The sequence below is a fragment of the Talpa europaea genome (assembly GCF_964194135.1).
Source record: "Talpa europaea genome assembly, chromosome: X".
Classification (NCBI taxonomy): domain Eukaryota; kingdom Metazoa; phylum Chordata; class Mammalia; order Eulipotyphla; family Talpidae; genus Talpa; species Talpa europaea.
This window is the reverse complement of record NC_140081.1, coordinates 67507147-67525220: the sequence shown is the minus strand read 5'-3', so window position 1 is coordinate 67525220 and position 18074 is coordinate 67507147. Positions and strand designations below refer to the sequence as shown.

General features: G+C 34.4%; 1 protein-coding gene across 2 annotated transcripts in view; it reads right to left on the bottom strand.

Annotated features, from left to right (window-relative positions):
* COL4A5 (collagen type IV alpha 5 chain) overlaps positions 1-18074 on the bottom strand; it is a gene marked incomplete at its 5' end in the record, with an annotated part of 191069 nt that overhangs the window by 85257 nt on the left and 87738 nt on the right. For both annotated transcript variants that reach the window (XM_084258283.1, XM_084258284.1), the window contains 6 exons: positions 6881-6964; positions 7300-7473; positions 10058-10190; positions 13273-13314; positions 14878-14931; positions 16450-16494. In XM_084258283.1, the coding sequence (XP_084114409.1) occupies positions 6881-6964; positions 7300-7473; positions 10058-10190; positions 13273-13314; positions 14878-14931; positions 16450-16494 (532 nt within the window). The remainder of the gene's footprint in view (positions 1-6880; positions 6965-7299; positions 7474-10057; positions 10191-13272; positions 13315-14877; positions 14932-16449; positions 16495-18074) is intronic.

Here is an 18074-nt window from a genome sequence, read left to right as displayed (position 1 = left end):
AGGAAAAGAAGAAGTCAAACTATCACTATTTGCAGACGATATGATATTATATATAGAGAACCCCAAAAACTCCACAGAAAAGCTAATTCAACTCATCAATCAGTTCAGTAAAGTGGCAGGATACAAAATCAACACGCAAAAGTCAGTAGCCTTCCTATACACAAACAATAAATCTGAAGAAGAAGAAATCAAAAAGACCATCCCTTTTGTTATTGAAACAAAAAAAATCAAATATTTGGGAATAAATCTAACAAAAGAGGTAAAGGACCTATACAAAGAAAACTATAAAACACTGTTAAAAGAAATAGAAGAAGACACAAAGAAATGGAGAGACATCCCCTGCTCATGGATTGGAAGAATAAACATTATTAAAATGGCCATCCTTCCAAAAGCAATATACAGATTCAATGCTATTCCAATCAAAATTTCAATGTCATTCTTCAAAGAAATAGAACAATTATTGATGAAATTCATATGGAATCACAAAAAACCCCGAATAGCCAAAGCTCTCCTGAAAAAAAAAGAAGGGAATGGAGGCATCACACTCCCAGACTTCAAACTATACTACAAAGCCATAATCATCAAAACTGCATGGTATTGGAACAAGAACAGACATACAGACCAATGGAATCGAATAGAAAATCCAGAAATAAACCCACAGATTTATGGTCAACTAATCTTTGACAAAGGAGCAAAGAATATGCATTGGAGCAAAGAAAGTTTGTTCAATAAATGGTGCTGGGAAAACTGGGTCGCTACATGCAAAAGAATGAAGCTTGACCACCACCTCACACCATACACAAAAATCAACTCAAAATGGATTAAAGATCTAGACATAAGACCTGAAACCATAAAATATATAGAAGGAAATATAGGCGAAACACTACGTGATTTGCACATCAAAGACATCTTTACAGACACATCACCCAAAGCAGTGATAGTGAAGGCAAAGATAAACAGCTGGGACTACATCAAATTAAAGAGCTTTTGCACAGCAAAAGAGACAATAACAAAAACAAAGAGAAACCCCACCAACTGGGAGAACATTTTTGCACCCAACACTAATGATAAAGGACTGATCACAAAAATCTGCAAAGAGCTGATGAGACTCAACAACAACAAAGAAAATAATCCAGTCAAAAAATGGGCAGAAGAGCTTAAAAGAAACTTCTCTGAAGAGGAAATGCAAATGGCCAACAGGCATATGAAAAAATGTTCAACATCACTTGTCATCAGGGAAATGCAAATCAAAACTACCATGAGATACCATCTTACACCAGTGAGAATGGCACATATTAAAAAAACTAGCAACAACAAATGTTGGCGAGGGTGTGGAGAAAAAGGAACTCTTCCGCACTGTTGGTGGGAGTGCAAACTGGTCCAACCACTGTGGAAAGCTGTGTGGAGATTTCTGGACCTACTAAACATAGAGCTTCCATATGATCCAGCAATTCCACTCCTACGTATTTACCCAAAGGACACAGAAACATCAATTCCAAAGAACACCTGCACCCCTATGTTTATAGCAGCACTGTTTACAATAGCTAAGCTTTGGAAACAACCCAAATGCCCAAAAATAGATGACTGGATCAAGAAGATGTGGTACATATATACCATGGAATATTACTCAGCATTCAAAAAAGATAAACACATGCAATTTGCAGCAACATGGATGGCGCTGGAAGGGATCATGCTCAGCGAAATAAGCCAAAAAGAAAAAGAAAAATACCGGATGGTCTCACTCATAGCAGGAATCTAGAAAACTTAAATAAGGGACCAGGAAAATGAATAACTATAAGATAGTGAAAATCAAAATCAACAAAAAACTATGAACCAGAGACACTTTTAGGGGGGCGGGAGGGGAGGGATTGGGGTCAGAATGGGGGGGCTGCAATTGTATGGGGAATATAACAATAAAATTTATAAAAAAAAAAAAAAAAAAAAAAAAAACAGTAAACAGAAAAAATTTCATGACTTTACAGTTCTCACCTTCCAGCAGTAGAAAGGGACAAAAAGCAATGAAGGGAAGACATTAGATGTGTGTATAAAAAATGTGTATAAAAAATGTATACACACATACATAAAAACATATTTTATATATACATATATTAAATACATGTATATTTATATTTATATATCAGCATATATAATGCATGTAATATATATATAAATATATAGCTACTATTATATATATATATATATATAGGTGTTATAGGAAAAACAGAGCTGAGTAAATTGGTTTGGAAATGTTAGGGATGGGTGAAAATATGGCATGATTAAAAAAGCTTAAAGGATGTGATGTGTACGTAACAAGTATAAAGTATTCTAGACAGAAAGATTAGTCACTTGGCATATACAAGGGACATCACAGGTAAGATTGCTGGAGCAAAGTGAGGAAGAAGAATCAGGTGAGACTGTTAAACATCATGTAACATTGTAAAGACTGGCTTTTATTGAGTGAAAGGAGAATCTATTAGTAGAGTTAAAACAGAAAAGCAAAGTGATGTGACTTTTTTAAAAGCATATATTTGGCTATTATGTTAACAACAGACTCTAAGTGCAAGGATAGAAACAAAGTAAACATTTAAGTGGCTACTGCTGCAGAGATCTAGGAGAGATTATAGCTCATCCCAAAGTAACAGCAGGGAAGATGATGAGACTTGGTTAGATTCTGGATATATTTGAAAGTATAGCTAATGGGATTTTCTCATGGATCATACATGGCATTACAAAAAGAAGAGGGGATGAGCCCAAGGTTCTTAGGCAAAGCAACGGGAAAGCTTAGAATAGCTTTCTTTTTAGTAAAAAGGAGGAAGATATGAATGGAATGATTATGAGGGAAGTGGCAGAGATCAGGATTTCAACCTGATTTGGACATAAATTTCCAAGTACTGACTAGATAATTGACAAAATAATCAAGAGGAAAAGAGTAATCCAGACAAGGGAACATACAAACATTAAAATGGAAATTGGATGTCATATACAAGATACCTAGTGTTATCAAACTGAATGAATGAATTCACATACCAAAATTAAAAATTGTATAGATAATTCTAGCATGCATGTGAAAATATAAACTAAGTCAAGACTTACTATAAATTTATAATAATATAAACAGGTGCCAAGCTGAAATAAGTAGAATGTAACAAAATAGAGGGATCAGAAATAGATTCACACATATACAGTTATTAAATGTATAATAAAAGTGCTAAGGCAGTTCTGTGAGCAAATGATAGTCTTTCGTGCTGTGGTATTAAGTCAAACGGATATTCATGTGGAAAAAAAGAACTTTTTCATTGCTTCAAGCTATACAGAAAAATTAAATGAACATAGATCAAAGATCAAAACATTACAGGCAAAATGATCAAGCTTCTAGAAGAAAACAAAGAGGAACATTTTCTGATACTTGAGATAAGCAGATTTCTAAAACAGGGTGTTAACAGCACTGATCACAAAAAGAGACATTAATAATCAGATTTCTTTTAATTAATAGCTTATGTTAAAAAAAAACAAGTAAAATGGCAAGTCACAGAATGGGAGAAGGTAGTTGTGATGGAAATTAGAAGTCATATACAAGGAATTTAGTGTTATCAAACTGAATGGATGAATTCACATACCAAAATTAAAAACTGCATAGATAATTCTAACATGCATATGAAACGACCATAATATCCAAGGCCCAATTAAAAATACAAAAAAGGCAGGCACTTTGCAAAGGTAATATACAAACAATAGGAAAAGAGGCTCAGCATTAACAAGTCATTAGGGAAATAGAAATTAAATCTTTTTGGAAAATGGTTTGGTGATAACTATGGAAAAAAAACCTACACATATATAACCCAGCAACTCCATTATCAGGTATATACACAACAAGAATAAATACTTATGTACTATAAAATATGTATACAAATATTCATAGAGCTTTACTCATAATAGTCTCAGACAAAATGTCCATTAACATTAGAATGGCTGTGGAGGTTTAGTTCCATAATGAAATACTAAAGGGCAGTGAAAAATACTACTACAAACAAAATCATTGATAAATCTCATAGACATAATATTGAGCCAAAGAAAGCAGACACAAAAGATCACATAAGATCACATTTATACAGAGTTCAAAATTAAGCAAACTAATGTATGACAGGCAATAAAATAGTGGCTACCTTTGGGAGTGATGACTAAGAGTCACAAGAGAGTCTCCTAGAGTTCTCAAAAAAAATTCTACATTTTGATTAAGATGGTAGTTAATATACATAACATTTCAGGGACATATGAAGAATAGCAGGAAATGTGAAGTAGTAAAAACCAAAAGAAGAAAGTTAAAGGGAAAAATCAAGTAAGAAAAGGATTGAGACTTGACATTTGGATTAGCACGTTATAGACTGCTAGTGACTTTGACAACTTAGCATCTATAGAGGGGGGGTTGGAGCAGGGGGAGTCAAATTCTGATTGGAATATGTTTAAAAGAAACTGAGAGAAAAATATGTAGAGACAGCAAATAGAAAATGCTTGAGAAGTTTTGCTGCAAAAGGGAGCAGAGGAATAGAGTAGAATCTGGCAGGGGAAGGAAGATTCTGATAAGATAGATTTTAGATGAGTGAAAAAGTATATTTAGATGAGGCTGGAAATGATCAAATAAAAAAGGAAGAACTGATGTTGGAGAAGCAAGAATTCCTGGAATGAAATTCTTGGGGAAAACAAGAGGGAACAGATTTTTTTGTTTTGTTTAAAGATTTATTTTTTATTTATACAATAGCTGGGGTACAGACCAGAGGCATGGGAGGGTGAGAGGATTCACCAGAGACAGAGTAGGGAGCAGAACAGGCAGACAGACCAAAAGCACTGCTGAGGGGATCAGCAGGCGCTATAGGAGAGGTCTGCCGCACCATGTGGGTATCTCCCTGGCCAGCCGGAGAGATAGAATTGAGAGCCCAGAAATAAAATATACAGATATACAGAAAAAATACACACATATACAGAGAGTTAATCTATGACAAAGAAGCGAAAAATATACACTGGAACAAGGAAAGCCTCTACAATAAAAGGTGTTGGGAAAATTGGACTGACACATGCAAAAGAAAGAAATCAGACCATATCTCACACCATACACAAAAATCATTTCAAAATGGATAACACACTTGGATATATGGCCGGAAACCGTAAAATGCATTTAAAAAACACAGGCAAAGCATTCTAAGACATAAGATTAAGAAATGTTGTGGCGTCATTCCTAGAAGCAAAGAAAACAAGGGAAAATATAAATAGCTGGGACTACATTTAACGAAAAAGCTTCTGCACAGTGAGAGACTGTAACTAAAGCAAAAAGACACCCTATTGAGTGGGAGAAAGTGTTTGCATATTATACATTTGTCAGAGGGCTGATATCCAAGATCTACAAAGTCACATAATTCAACAAAAAGAAATCAAAGAATGCAATCAGAAAATAGGCAGAGGAGCTAAATGGGCAATTCTCCAAAGAAGACATACAGATGGCCAACAGGCACATGCAAAAATGTTCATCATCACTTATCATCAGGGAAATGCAAATCAAAACCACAATGAGGTACCACCTCACTCCTGTGAGAATGACCCACATCAAAAGACCAGAAACCACAAGTGTTATTTAGCAAGGATATGCAGGGAGAAGAAAAAAAAACCCTCCTACACGGTTGGTGGGAATGTATACTGGTCTTCCTCTCTTAAATATATACCTAAAGAATACAAAAACACAAATTCCAAAGGAAACCTAACCTCCTGTGTTTATTGAAGCACTATTTGCAATAGCCAAGATATGGAAACAACCTAATTACTGGAAGGCAGATAATGGATCAAGATGTTGTATATATACACAATGGAATATTACTCAGTGATCAAAAAAAAAAGACAAACTCATGCTGTTTTGTAGGAACTTGGGTGGAGCAGGAAGGGATTATGCTAAGTGAAATAAACCAGAAGGAGAAAGACAAATACTGGATGGTGTTACTTATATGTGGAACCCAGAGAAAACAAACAAAAGGGTCAGAAAAAGATAAACTTTAAAACCAATGCTTGAAAGCTGACCATAGATCTGGGGCATCCAGATGTTGAGGTTAAAGGGAAAGGGTGAGAACTGAGAGCGGGGAGAGAGCACAATGGACTACGGTGGAGGATTATGGGTGCTTTGATGGTGGGAGTGCTAAAGTGACTACACCTGAGGGGGGCAATCCTATATTCAAAACACTAACAAGGATGTAAAAAAATACTTCAATAAAAATATAATAAGAATCTAATGTGTATATAGAAGACTATTTGGGCACGAATGCAAGTGGGTGGGTAAATGTTATGATGGCAACCAGCAAAAGTTCTCGTTTTATTACTTTAATTAAATAGCCACTGAAAGAGAATGCAAAGTCAGAATCTTAAAATGAGAAAGGAAGAGCAAGCGTTAGAAGTTTGAAGATAGAAAAGAAGATTGCAGGTCCAGAAGAGGTGGCAATTTGGAAATATCAGGACTATGCTTTTGTTTCAAGTGAGTAGAATGAAGTGAGAAAAGGGCAACAGTCAAAAGTTTATGTATGGGCTTGATTATGATTGATCTTGGAATTTAAGCTAGGTTAAGACAGAATAAAGGACAGCAAAAAATAAAGGAACAGTTAAAATTGGTAGATCTCAGTGAGTTTGACATAGTCTTGGGTCAAGTTATTAGAGGTAGTGAGTTAAAAATATAGGAAATAATGGGCAGCAAATGGGACTCCATAATCAAAATTATGGAAGTATGAACTACTGGTAATGAGATGGTCTTTGGTTATGAACATGGGAGTGAATGGCTGAATAGGATGGAGGATATAGGAGATTTTGCTGATGATTTGAAAAGCTGAAGACATGAATATGGTGATCAAACCTTTTATTCCTTGTTCTCCTTGGAGTCCTCTATCACCTGGAGATCCTGGAGGACCTGGAGGGCCTGCTTCACAAATATCATCACCTGAGATAAGAAAAAGGATAGTATAGTAAGTTACTTGTGAAATATCCAGAAAATTAAAAAGAAAGAAAGATTAACAAACTAGGAAAAAACCCTATTTTCAGTAAATTCTCTGCAGCAATACAAGTACCTACAGGCCAAAGGAAGATATAATATCAGTGAAAATTTGAAGAGCAAGTCTATATATCAAAGAATCACCAAAAAATCAAAGTAGAAGCAGCAGCAGAATGCCTTAGATATCAGAAACACAAAAAATGATGTCAACCTTCAGTTAATTCACTTATAAATGAAAACAAAACAGAAACAATAGAACTGAACAGGAGAAAAGTATGACTTACTAGGAGGGATGTGATGGCCAGGAGGGCCAGGAGGACCTGGAGGGCCAGGAGCTCCCAGCTGTCCAACAGGTCCAGGAGGTCCAGGAATAGAAATTCCTGGTGGACCTTGATCACCTTTATGGCCCCTTTCTCCAGGAAAGCCAGGGGGACCAGGAGGACCCATAACTGCAGTCCCTATCATTAAAAAAAAAATATTAAAGTAGTCAAAACGATTTTATTTTAGAGATATTTTGTTCTCGATGAGATATTAAGCATTCCTTTAATATGTAACATCTGTTATGTCCTATTTTATAGTAATTAGAATTGCTAAACCATCTTTCTTTTTGATATTATTTGCTTAATATATCTTTCCACTGCTTTCTTTCAAAACTTCTATAACCATTTGTTTTAGTTATGCCTATTGCTTTTGAATCTGTTTAGTCCTTTTGTATTTATTGCAATACTGATTTATTTTCAACGTCTTATTATGTTTTATTTTCTATTTACTCAGGTTTATTTGTATCTATTTTGCCCCAATCCTAACTAGCATTACATAAATCGATATTTTTTGGCCATTTTCTTTCCTCAACTTTTATTTCTATCACTCTCTAGTGACACTACTAAAATTTTAACCTTTGTACTTAAACCTATATTTTTCTTAAAACTTACATTTAATAATATTTATATTCTTGCCCTCTACTAAGTCAATAAACCTTATCAGTGACTTCCCCCATTCTCTCTGTACCTCAACATCCCATGTTAATAATACCAACAATTACAGTTTTAGGTTGTTTATTAAAATGCCTCTGCTTTTTTATGATCAATATTTAGACTTAATATGACTTACTAATATCTTCCCTAAACTTTGGTTCTTCTATGTTACCCACCTCACTCCCAAGTTGATCCTGAATTCATTCTTCCTTGGAGTAAAACCTCTAATAACTATTTCAGAGAAGTTCTATATATGGTAAACTTTATAAGTATCCCATCTTCATACCAGCATGAATGTTTGAAGTAGTCTAGAATCCCAGATTCATAGTTTTTTTCCTCATCACTTTAAAAATGTGTTTCATATTACCTTCTGGGTTTCATTATTCTGTAGGTGATAGGCCTTTTCCCTCAGTTTTTGAAATTTATTTTTAACAGAGGCAATATTGGTGTACCCCAATAAGGTATTACCACTATAGCACACCCATCACCAATTCACCCATACCCTTGGTGTTCTAGTTCTGTAGTCAGCTATCAAGGGTTAGTTTTTCAGCTGGTCTTTATCTGACTATTAATTTAGTTATTTTATATTCCACATATTAGTGGCACCATCTGGTATTTATATTTCTCCTCCTGACTTATTTCACTTAGAATTATCTTCTCAAGCTCCATCCACATTGCCACAAATGGCATGAGTTTATCTTTTTTGATCACTGGATAGTATTCCATTGCGTATATATTATACCACATCTTGATCCACGCATCTATTCTGGGTCACTTAGGTTGCTTCCATAGTTTAGCTATAATGTAGTAAATAATGCAATAGTAAACATGGGAGTACAAGTTTCCTTTCAAATTAGTATTTTTGAACTTTTAGGAGTGGAATTACAGGGTTGAATGGCAGATCCAGTATGGAGATATCTCAGTTTTTAAGAGTTTCTTTTTATCCTTATATTCTGATGTGTCCCTACAATGTATCCAGTTACATGCTTTTGTGTTATTATTATTATTACTATCTTACTCTTGCTTAGGAATTCATAAGCCTTTTCACAGGGACTCATTTATTGTTTTAATAAATAGAAGTTCCTGGTCATTATTTGTTTCAAACATTGACTCTCATCCCATTCTCCCCTCCTTGATCTCCTTTCCTAGTAGATCTTGGAACTTTTAGATCTATCCCTTATGTCTCTTAATACTTCTTTCATACTATCTAACTCTTTGACTTTTCTATATCCTGGGAAAATTCCTTATCACAGTATTCCAGACACAGTTTGCGTTTAGTCCAATATCTTGAAATGAGAAATCCTAAGTGCAAACTTAGAGAAAAATGGGATCCATAGTTATTCTCTTTCTCTTTGGTAGGATCACTGAGTGTCACCTATCTCATTATGCTACGATTTCAGTTGCCAAATATTTTTGAAGGAAAATAAACCATAATTTATTAAATATGTATGTGTGCACGCCAAGTATTATACCAGCTGCTTTTTCAATATTTATATAAACACTATCACTTCACTTCAGAAAATATCAAAATAAATCAGCTTGGGTGGCTCAATTTCAATTTGTGGTCAAATTAGAAATCCTCTACTATAATTTGTATCTTCAATGAAGGATTGATTAAAAAAAACAACTTTTTTTTGAGCCCTAAGATAATAATCATGGGGTTTTCTACTTAGACATTTCTGGAATAAAATAAATAGTGCTGCTTATTGTTTTTATATACGTAATCTTACCAAAAATAAGGTACTGCAGTAACAGCATTCTCTTCTATAACAGCATGAAAAAGTATAATGATCAAGTTTTGGATAATGGATGTGTTTGGGTAATTTATTAATAATAACATGTAGAAATGGGATTTTTAGGATAAATGTACTATTTAAGTGATTAGACTTTCCTTTTCTTTTAACTATAGGTGAGAAATCTGGTGAGAAAGACTGCAGTGAGAGTTAGGAAGTCTCTGTTAAGTGAAAAATACTCATGTCTTGTGTTATGTTCACCTTGGAACCTGTATAATACTAGTAAATTAGTAAAGATGCTATAAGCACAAGGATATAAGTACAGTCTCTTTTACCTGGAGGTCCAGGAAAGCCAGGCGGACCCTGTATTCCAGGAAATCCTTGTTCTCCTTTTTCTCCGGGCAAACCAGGTAACCCAATGTTTCCCTTCTCTCCTACAATCACACCAGTCCCAGGCCTAGGAATTACCTTTGTTATAAAAGAAAAAAAGAAAGGAACTCAAAGGGGAAGAGGTTTATTCTCCTGAAAATAATCTAGCAGCTATATATGATTATAATGTGCACCATTTTCACAAAGTTCTCACATGTAAAAATCATTAAGACTACTACTGCAATTAGGCGTTCCACTTCTATCCTTCAACTGATTAGAACATGCTAAGTGCTGGTAACATTACTACTCTCCTTGGTAGCACCGGGCCCCAGGTTTATAAAGCTAGAATTATTTTTAATTTCTCTTATCTTTTAATTCACATTCAATTCATTCCAATCATCTAAGCCTTATAATCCTTTTTTTAAAAAAATTATTTGTTTATGCATACAAGAGCTGCGGTGCAGGCCAGAGATGCAGGGGTAGGGGTGAGAGGATTCACCAGAGATAGAGTGGGGAGCAGAACAGGCGGATCTACTGAAATACACTGCAGAGCAGAGAAGCGGGCAAGACAGGAGAAGTCGCTACACCATGTGGGTCACTCCCTGGCCGGGGATTGAACTCATGCTGAAGTGGCTGCGAACAGCTTCATACTTCCGTCTTAACCCCTTGCATGACCAGGGAGGCCCTAAGCCTTATAATTCTTCATTGAATATGTTCTGCAATTTGTCCCATTTCCTATTGTAACAGTTACTATCCTAACCTCATATTTGGACTAACAGAAGTATCTCTGAGCTTGTCCCTTAGAATCCAGATCTGCTAGGATATGCTTCCTCAAAAAACAATTTTCTGTGTTACTGATCCTGTTTAAGGACTAAAAATTGTTCTCTACTTCTTACTATATATGATACTACTTTTAACCCTGGACTCTATTAAATTACTTCTCATTTCTAAAACCTCTCTTACCCATTTTCATTTCACCTCCTGTTATTTGTAGCAATGAATTTTTAGGAGAGTGAGATCTGTCTGATTATAACCACTTGATGCAATTTACACACTCTTCTCTTTGCCTTTGTGTATGCCTTTCCAAACATCTATAATGCCTTCCCCAATCTTTCCTTTTGTCAACCTATATTTCTTTTTTCCTCTAAAAAGAGAGAAAACTCATTTTTTTCTGAGAAGTCTTTCTTTCTTTCTTTTTTTTTAAATCTGGACTACAGAATATTAGCTTTCTTTTTTTTTTTAAATAGAGGCATGTTTTTATTTATTTATTTGTTTGCTTGTTTGTTTGTTTTGTTTATACATGCACTGGGTACAGTATTTATCTACACAAGCACTGAGCACAGTCAGAAGCACGGGAGGGTGAGAGAATTCACCAGAGCCAGATCGGGGAGCAGAGCAGGCAGAAGGACCGAAGTACACTGCTGAGGGGAGCAGCGGGCGGCAGGAGAGGTCTGCGCGCCATGTGGGACCCTCCTCCGGTGGCCGGGGAGCAGCCGGGGATTGAACCGGCGCCGCAGAGGCCACGGGCAGCTTCACAACCCAGCGCTCTACCGCTGCGCCACCGGGGAGGCCCCTGAGAAGTCTTTCTTGATTAAAATCAACTAATCAGCAGGAATCTAGAAAACTTAAATAAGGGATCAGGAAAATGAATAACTATAAGAAAGTGAAAATCAAAATCAACAAAAAACTATGAACCAGAGACACTATAAGAAAGTGAAAATCAAAATCAACAAAAAACTATGAACCAGAGACACTTTTTGGGGGGTGGGGACCGGGAGGGGAGGGATTGGGGTCAGAATGGGGCATGTGCAGTTGTATGGGGGAATATAAAAATAAAATTTATTATTTAAAAAAAAAAAGAAAATTTTAAAAAAGAAATGTATTATCTGCAACAAACAAGTCATCTATTATGTATTTTCCCATTAGAAAAATAAAATGTTAAATCGTGAATATTTGAGGTTAGTTTTTAAAATAATAAATTATGTAACAGGGAAATTAAATTTAAATATCCATTAAATCATCTTGATTTAAAAAAAATAAAATAAAATAAAATCAACTAATCATTCCCATTCTGTCTTCTTAGAACCGCAGCGTTTAAAGAATTTCATACCAAGTAATCAAAATATAAAGAAATTCACCTCATAGACCCATAAAAGTAAACAAGATTTAGATTTAAGAAACTGTCAGTGTTAGGTAAAAATCAACACCTAACAGGCAAAGTGTGATAATTCATGCTGGTTTTATTGGATATAAAAATATTCACACAAAAGGAGACTGAAAGTTGTGGTACCTAGAATTGAGATAGAGGTTCAAAAGGGAAAGTAATCTGCTAGGTAGGATTTCACTCTCAAAATTTCAATTTCTTCTGATACTAATCAAAATTTTATCATGGAATTTTATAAAAAAGTTAATTGTTCGAAAAACGAAGTTCTCATTTTAAAATAAAAGTAAAAAACACCTATGATCTTCTTTAAATATATCCTCATGAGACAGTACAGTACTAAGAATTAACACTATTCATATGGCTGCACATACAGGGTTTTATGGCACTCCCACTTTTGTGGCTTCAGTGTAGTCTAAAGTCAAGACCCTCACTAAATTTTAACCAATGAAAAACTAGTATGTCAAACCTCAGCAATGACATATTATTCTTACCAAGACTGAGATTTTAACTTAAATGTCATGGTAGATGCAAACATGACAGAAAATCTGTAACCCTCCAATTATTCTTTCATAGAACAGTTTCCTACATTTACTATTAAGAGGCCCTAGAAAGCACACACTCAGGAAAGAAAGAAGTGTGAATCAGACAATTACAAATTGAGAAAACCTATTACGACCAAACCCATCCTTCTCCTAAGCTCTGCAGGGGAAAGGACCAATCCCTAGTTCCCCAACAGTTTCTTTTATTGAACCTTTGTAAGCAACACTTGCACCACCTGCTGGTTACTTGAGAAATGATTTGACAATCATGAGGCAAAACAACCCAATGCTATACTTTGGATCTTTACCATGGAGGAGTAATACAAATACTTTGAGGTCAACTTCAGTAAAAATTTTAGATGTAAAGAGTATCCAATAGAAAATGATAATTATTTGAATTTTGTGTTCTATAAGGAAAATGTATGGGGTATATAATTAAAGCACAAAATGAAAATGCATTAATAAAAAATTAACTTACAAGTCCAGGGGGCCCCCTTGGGCCAATGTCACCTTTTTGGCCCTGTTAAATACAATTACAATTACAAAATAGGATAATAAGAATCACATGAAAGCATCAATTTAATCAAAAGCTATAGTTTCACAAAGACCCTGATATTCATAATAAAATATATAAAAGAGAACTATAACATGATATAATAAGAGTACTGGGCTAAGTCTAAGAAGGCCTGTGATATTGTCTCAGATTTATGAACTATACATTCTTGATCAGTTAAAGTCTCTACCTTACATACAGACCAGGCTTCTAAGGTATTTCGAGCCATGTTGTCCTTTGATTCTAAGATTCTATTTTCTATGAATACTCTATAAAGAGGATGCTGAATAAAAAACTGGTACCTGGAATCAATTAAAACCATTACATTTTTTACATATACACATGTTCCTTTTCATAAAACTTGTCAAGGGCATATACATTTAGTGTCATTTCCATTAGGGACATATATTTTAGAGCTCATGGACTTAAACTGTCATTGGGAACAGCAAATAAATTATAATTGCTTTTGTGGGTTTGCTCTTAAAAGCTAGTAAAAGACAAATTCAGGTAAAACAGTTACCCTTAACCAGCAACTGCAACAGAATGAAGAACACAGAATTTAACTGCTACTCTATTAGCCAAGACCAAAGTTAGATATATCTCTTACAACTCTGTTCTCATTCTAGATTTGTTCATAGACACCTTTCTTCTCACTGTAAACTCCTTCTAGTTGAAGGAGTGATTCTGTCTTTTAACTTTATTTAAATTAAAGAAAAATCTTATTCTCTGAGTATTTGTTATCTTCCTTTATTTTAACTGTACACACTCTTCACCAAGCTAGAACTTGGATCTAGTTTAGGAAAAAAAAACACTATTAAATTATATGCCCTTGGCACATTCCAGTTTGTAACACAGTTCCCTCTTTACCTGCAAAACAAAGTTTTTCAGTTTTGGTTTTCATATGAATAATTAGAGACCAGGGAGACTAGAAAACTGGATATATTGTGATCTACTATAAATATATATTTATATTATACGTATATAAATATATATAAATAGGGGAATTGTGAGCTCCGTACATTCTTTCAAAGTCACTTTTACTTTTAAAATGGGTAAGTAAATACATTTTTCAGTCAGTGCATATCCGAATGAGAAAAAAAAGACAGACTTCCAGACAACAATTGTATAGAGAATGAAAATGCATAGTGGAGACATTCTAAATTCACAGCTATACGTCTTTTTTGTATTGGGACATCACTAAAATAATGCTAAATCCTTTTTCTAGACAACAAAAGTTTTGCTGATAAATGCTCAAGGTAAAGGCACCAACCTGTCACAATGGAAATGCTAACGTTAAACAACTCTTCATTTATTTTTACCACATGAACTATGATTTAGGATAATGAATGGAAATACCGAGGAAGTGGTACTAAAGAGAAGGGAGCAATACCAAAATATGGACAAAAGTATATTCTGAACATAAAAGCTAGTTATTTGTAACTTTTTCCTTTATAATGCAAAATAGGGAGAGGAAAAAAAGTTATGTTAACTAAAATAAAACCAGTCATTTCACAATATTAAAATTCTTACCTTTTCTCCATCCTTTCCTGGTTCACCAGGGTAACCAGGATCACCAGGCAAACCCTTTAAAACACAGAAGATAGTGACATCAAGTACTTGGTGGAACAATTATCCCCAAAATCCTCTTCTCCATAAAAACAAGAACATGGGCAAAAATAATCAGCCAATTCTTTTAGAACTCTGGAAAATTAACCAAGGAGCCTCTTGCTGAAAAAAGGGGGCTGAATATTGGTAAGAATACAGAGCTTTGCAGCATTTTAACTTGCTCTATTTCTATCACCCTTCCTCAGCTCCTCAGTAGCTTTGAAAACTAGCAGTTCACAATTAAGTTTAAAACCAGCAACAGTTAAAAAGAAAGAGAAAGTACAGGTTAGGGGTTCTTCAAAGCCCCACTCCCAGATAATTATCATTATTTGACCGGGATGTTGGTTCCCAAAGAGATCTCACTTGCAAGACTATCTTTATTTGACCTGACTTGAGTTCTCAAAATACAGAGAAAAGCCAATTCCCCAGGCGATCTGTGGAAAACAATCAGAGGCAATTGGCAATTATTGAACAACATGACTACCTAAATCATGAAACAAAGACCGATGGTTCCAAAAGAAGCCAGAAAGCAAAGTCCTAATTTACCTCTCCTCATCCCATCTCATATGTTTAAGTTATTTATGAATTTAGTTTTTAAATTGAGGACTGTTAGCAAAATCACATTGAAACTAGTTTATCTGATTATATTACTTCCAATTTTCAATCTTATTAAGAATTATTCCTTTCCTTTGGTTTATAATCTATATTTCATCTAATTTTCTACTTGCCCTTGAAAACTTCTTTTAACATGCATACTCTTGGCACTGGGTCCACTTGAAATAGTGTTCCTGGACTTCCTGGACCCACATGATTTTATTTCCTTCTTGTTTCGTAGTAATTAGAAATACCTGTCAATATTTTTACTGAAAAAACTTGTGTTGACACACAAAAATTATATATGAATGTTTATAGCAATTTTAATATATGGCCCAAATCAGAAAAAGCCAAAATATCCTTCAATGGATGATAAAATGAACCTTGATGCATCAATACAATAAAAAGCTACATGGAAATACAAAGAAATGGACTAATAATTTACAGTACAATGTATTGTGCTAAATGAAAGAATACTGATTCAAAAGGCTTTATAAAATATGACACAATTTATAGGACACTTTAGAATAGGCAATATTATAGGCATAGAGAAATGATCGGTTGTTGCTAGTGATGGGCTGGTAGCAGGGAAAAGGATACAAAAAGCATGAGGGAACTTTTAAGGGTGATGGAACTGCTCATTGATTGTGGAAGTAGTTATACATTTATCAAAATACACAGAACTGTATATTAAAAGTGGTTCATTTTACTGTATACAAATATATATCAATAAATCTGACTTAAAAGCAGAGAAATTTCAAATTTATAGTTGAAAGTGAAAGGAAACATAATTTACATTCATTTAAATGATTTCTAAAACCAAATCTCTTTTTGCCATCTCATTTTTCTACCACCAATGTACAAATATTGCCAATTTGGCAGGTTAGGGGAGAGGCTACTCACTGGAATTCCTGGTTGGCCATTCTCTCCATCTTTTCCTGGTTTACCCTACAGTATTCAAAGAAATGTAAGTATATAAATTTATTGTTTAGGAAGTACTTTATTCTTGTTTTGGACTATATTAAATAGACTTCTTAGATTTAAATATTCTAATAGACAAATATGAGTATGTCAGTCATGAAATTTCAAGTCAATGAAACTAGGATTAAGGAGGAAAAGATAAAATAACACACACTCACATTTACACTTAATTATTTTGCATATAATTAATTAAAATTGTATGCTCCCTCTGCATACAATGGAGAGCATACAATGGAGAAAGGAAAAGTCTTCAAGAAATAGTGTTGGAAAAACTTGACAGGTACCTGCAAAATAATGAAATTAGGTACTATCTCCTACCATATACAGAAATTAATTTCAAATATACTAAAGACTTAGATGAAAGACTTTCAAACCATAAACTACATAGAAGAAAACATAGGCAAAACATTCTGTGACATTGGCTTCAGTGATGTCTTTGGGGACTCGATTCCAATGATAAGGGAAACAAAAGCAAAAATAAACGGGACTACATCAAACCAGAACACTTCTGTACAGTGAAGGAAACCACCACAAAAAAGAAAAGTCATACTAATTGAGAAAGGATATTTGAAACACACCCATTTGACAATGGATTAATATCCAAGATATACAAAGAACTCATATAATTCAACAACACAAAACAAATAACCCAGCCAAAAAAATGGGCAAAAGATCTGAACACTCACTTCTCAAAGACATACCGATGCCCAACAGGCACATGAAAATAAATGCTCATCATCACTTATTATTAGCGATATACAAATAAAAAACACAATGAAATATCACCTCACACGTGTGAGAATAGACTATATAAAAAAGACACAAAAAATGCTGGTAAGGACTACCTACACTGTTGGTGGAAATGTAAACTGGTACAGCCTCTATGGAAAACAGTATAGAAGTTCCTTAAAAGATTAAAAATAGATCTGCCATATGATCCAGCAATTCCATTTCTAGGTTTCTACCCAACAAATATAAAAACACCAATTCAAAAAGATACATGTACCGCTATGTTCACTGTAGCACTATCAAAATAAATAAGATAAAGAAACAATTTAAATGTCCACTGATGGATGACAGGGTAAAGAACATGCTGTGTGTGTGTGTGTATGTATACACATCTATGTATGTATATGTGTATACATATACATATGTAAACATAATGTGTATATATAATGGAATATTGTCCAACGATAAAAAAAATATGAAACATTGCCACTTGCCACAACATGGATGGAACTTGAGGGGATCATGCTAAGCAAAATAAGTCAAAAAAACCCATAAAGACAAATATTAGATGATTTCACTTATATGTGGGATATAAAGAAATGAATTAAACAAGACAAAATAAACCTCAGTCTGACAACAAAATGGTGGCTACAAGAGGTGAAGGAAATGGAGGGTGGGAGGAACAGGGAGATGTTAGCAGAGAGTTAGAAATTTGATGGTGGGCATGGTGGGATAAATATACATTTGAAGATGTGTGAAGTTGTAATCCTAAAACTTATACAGTGTTGTCAACCAATATTATTTCAATAAAGATAAAA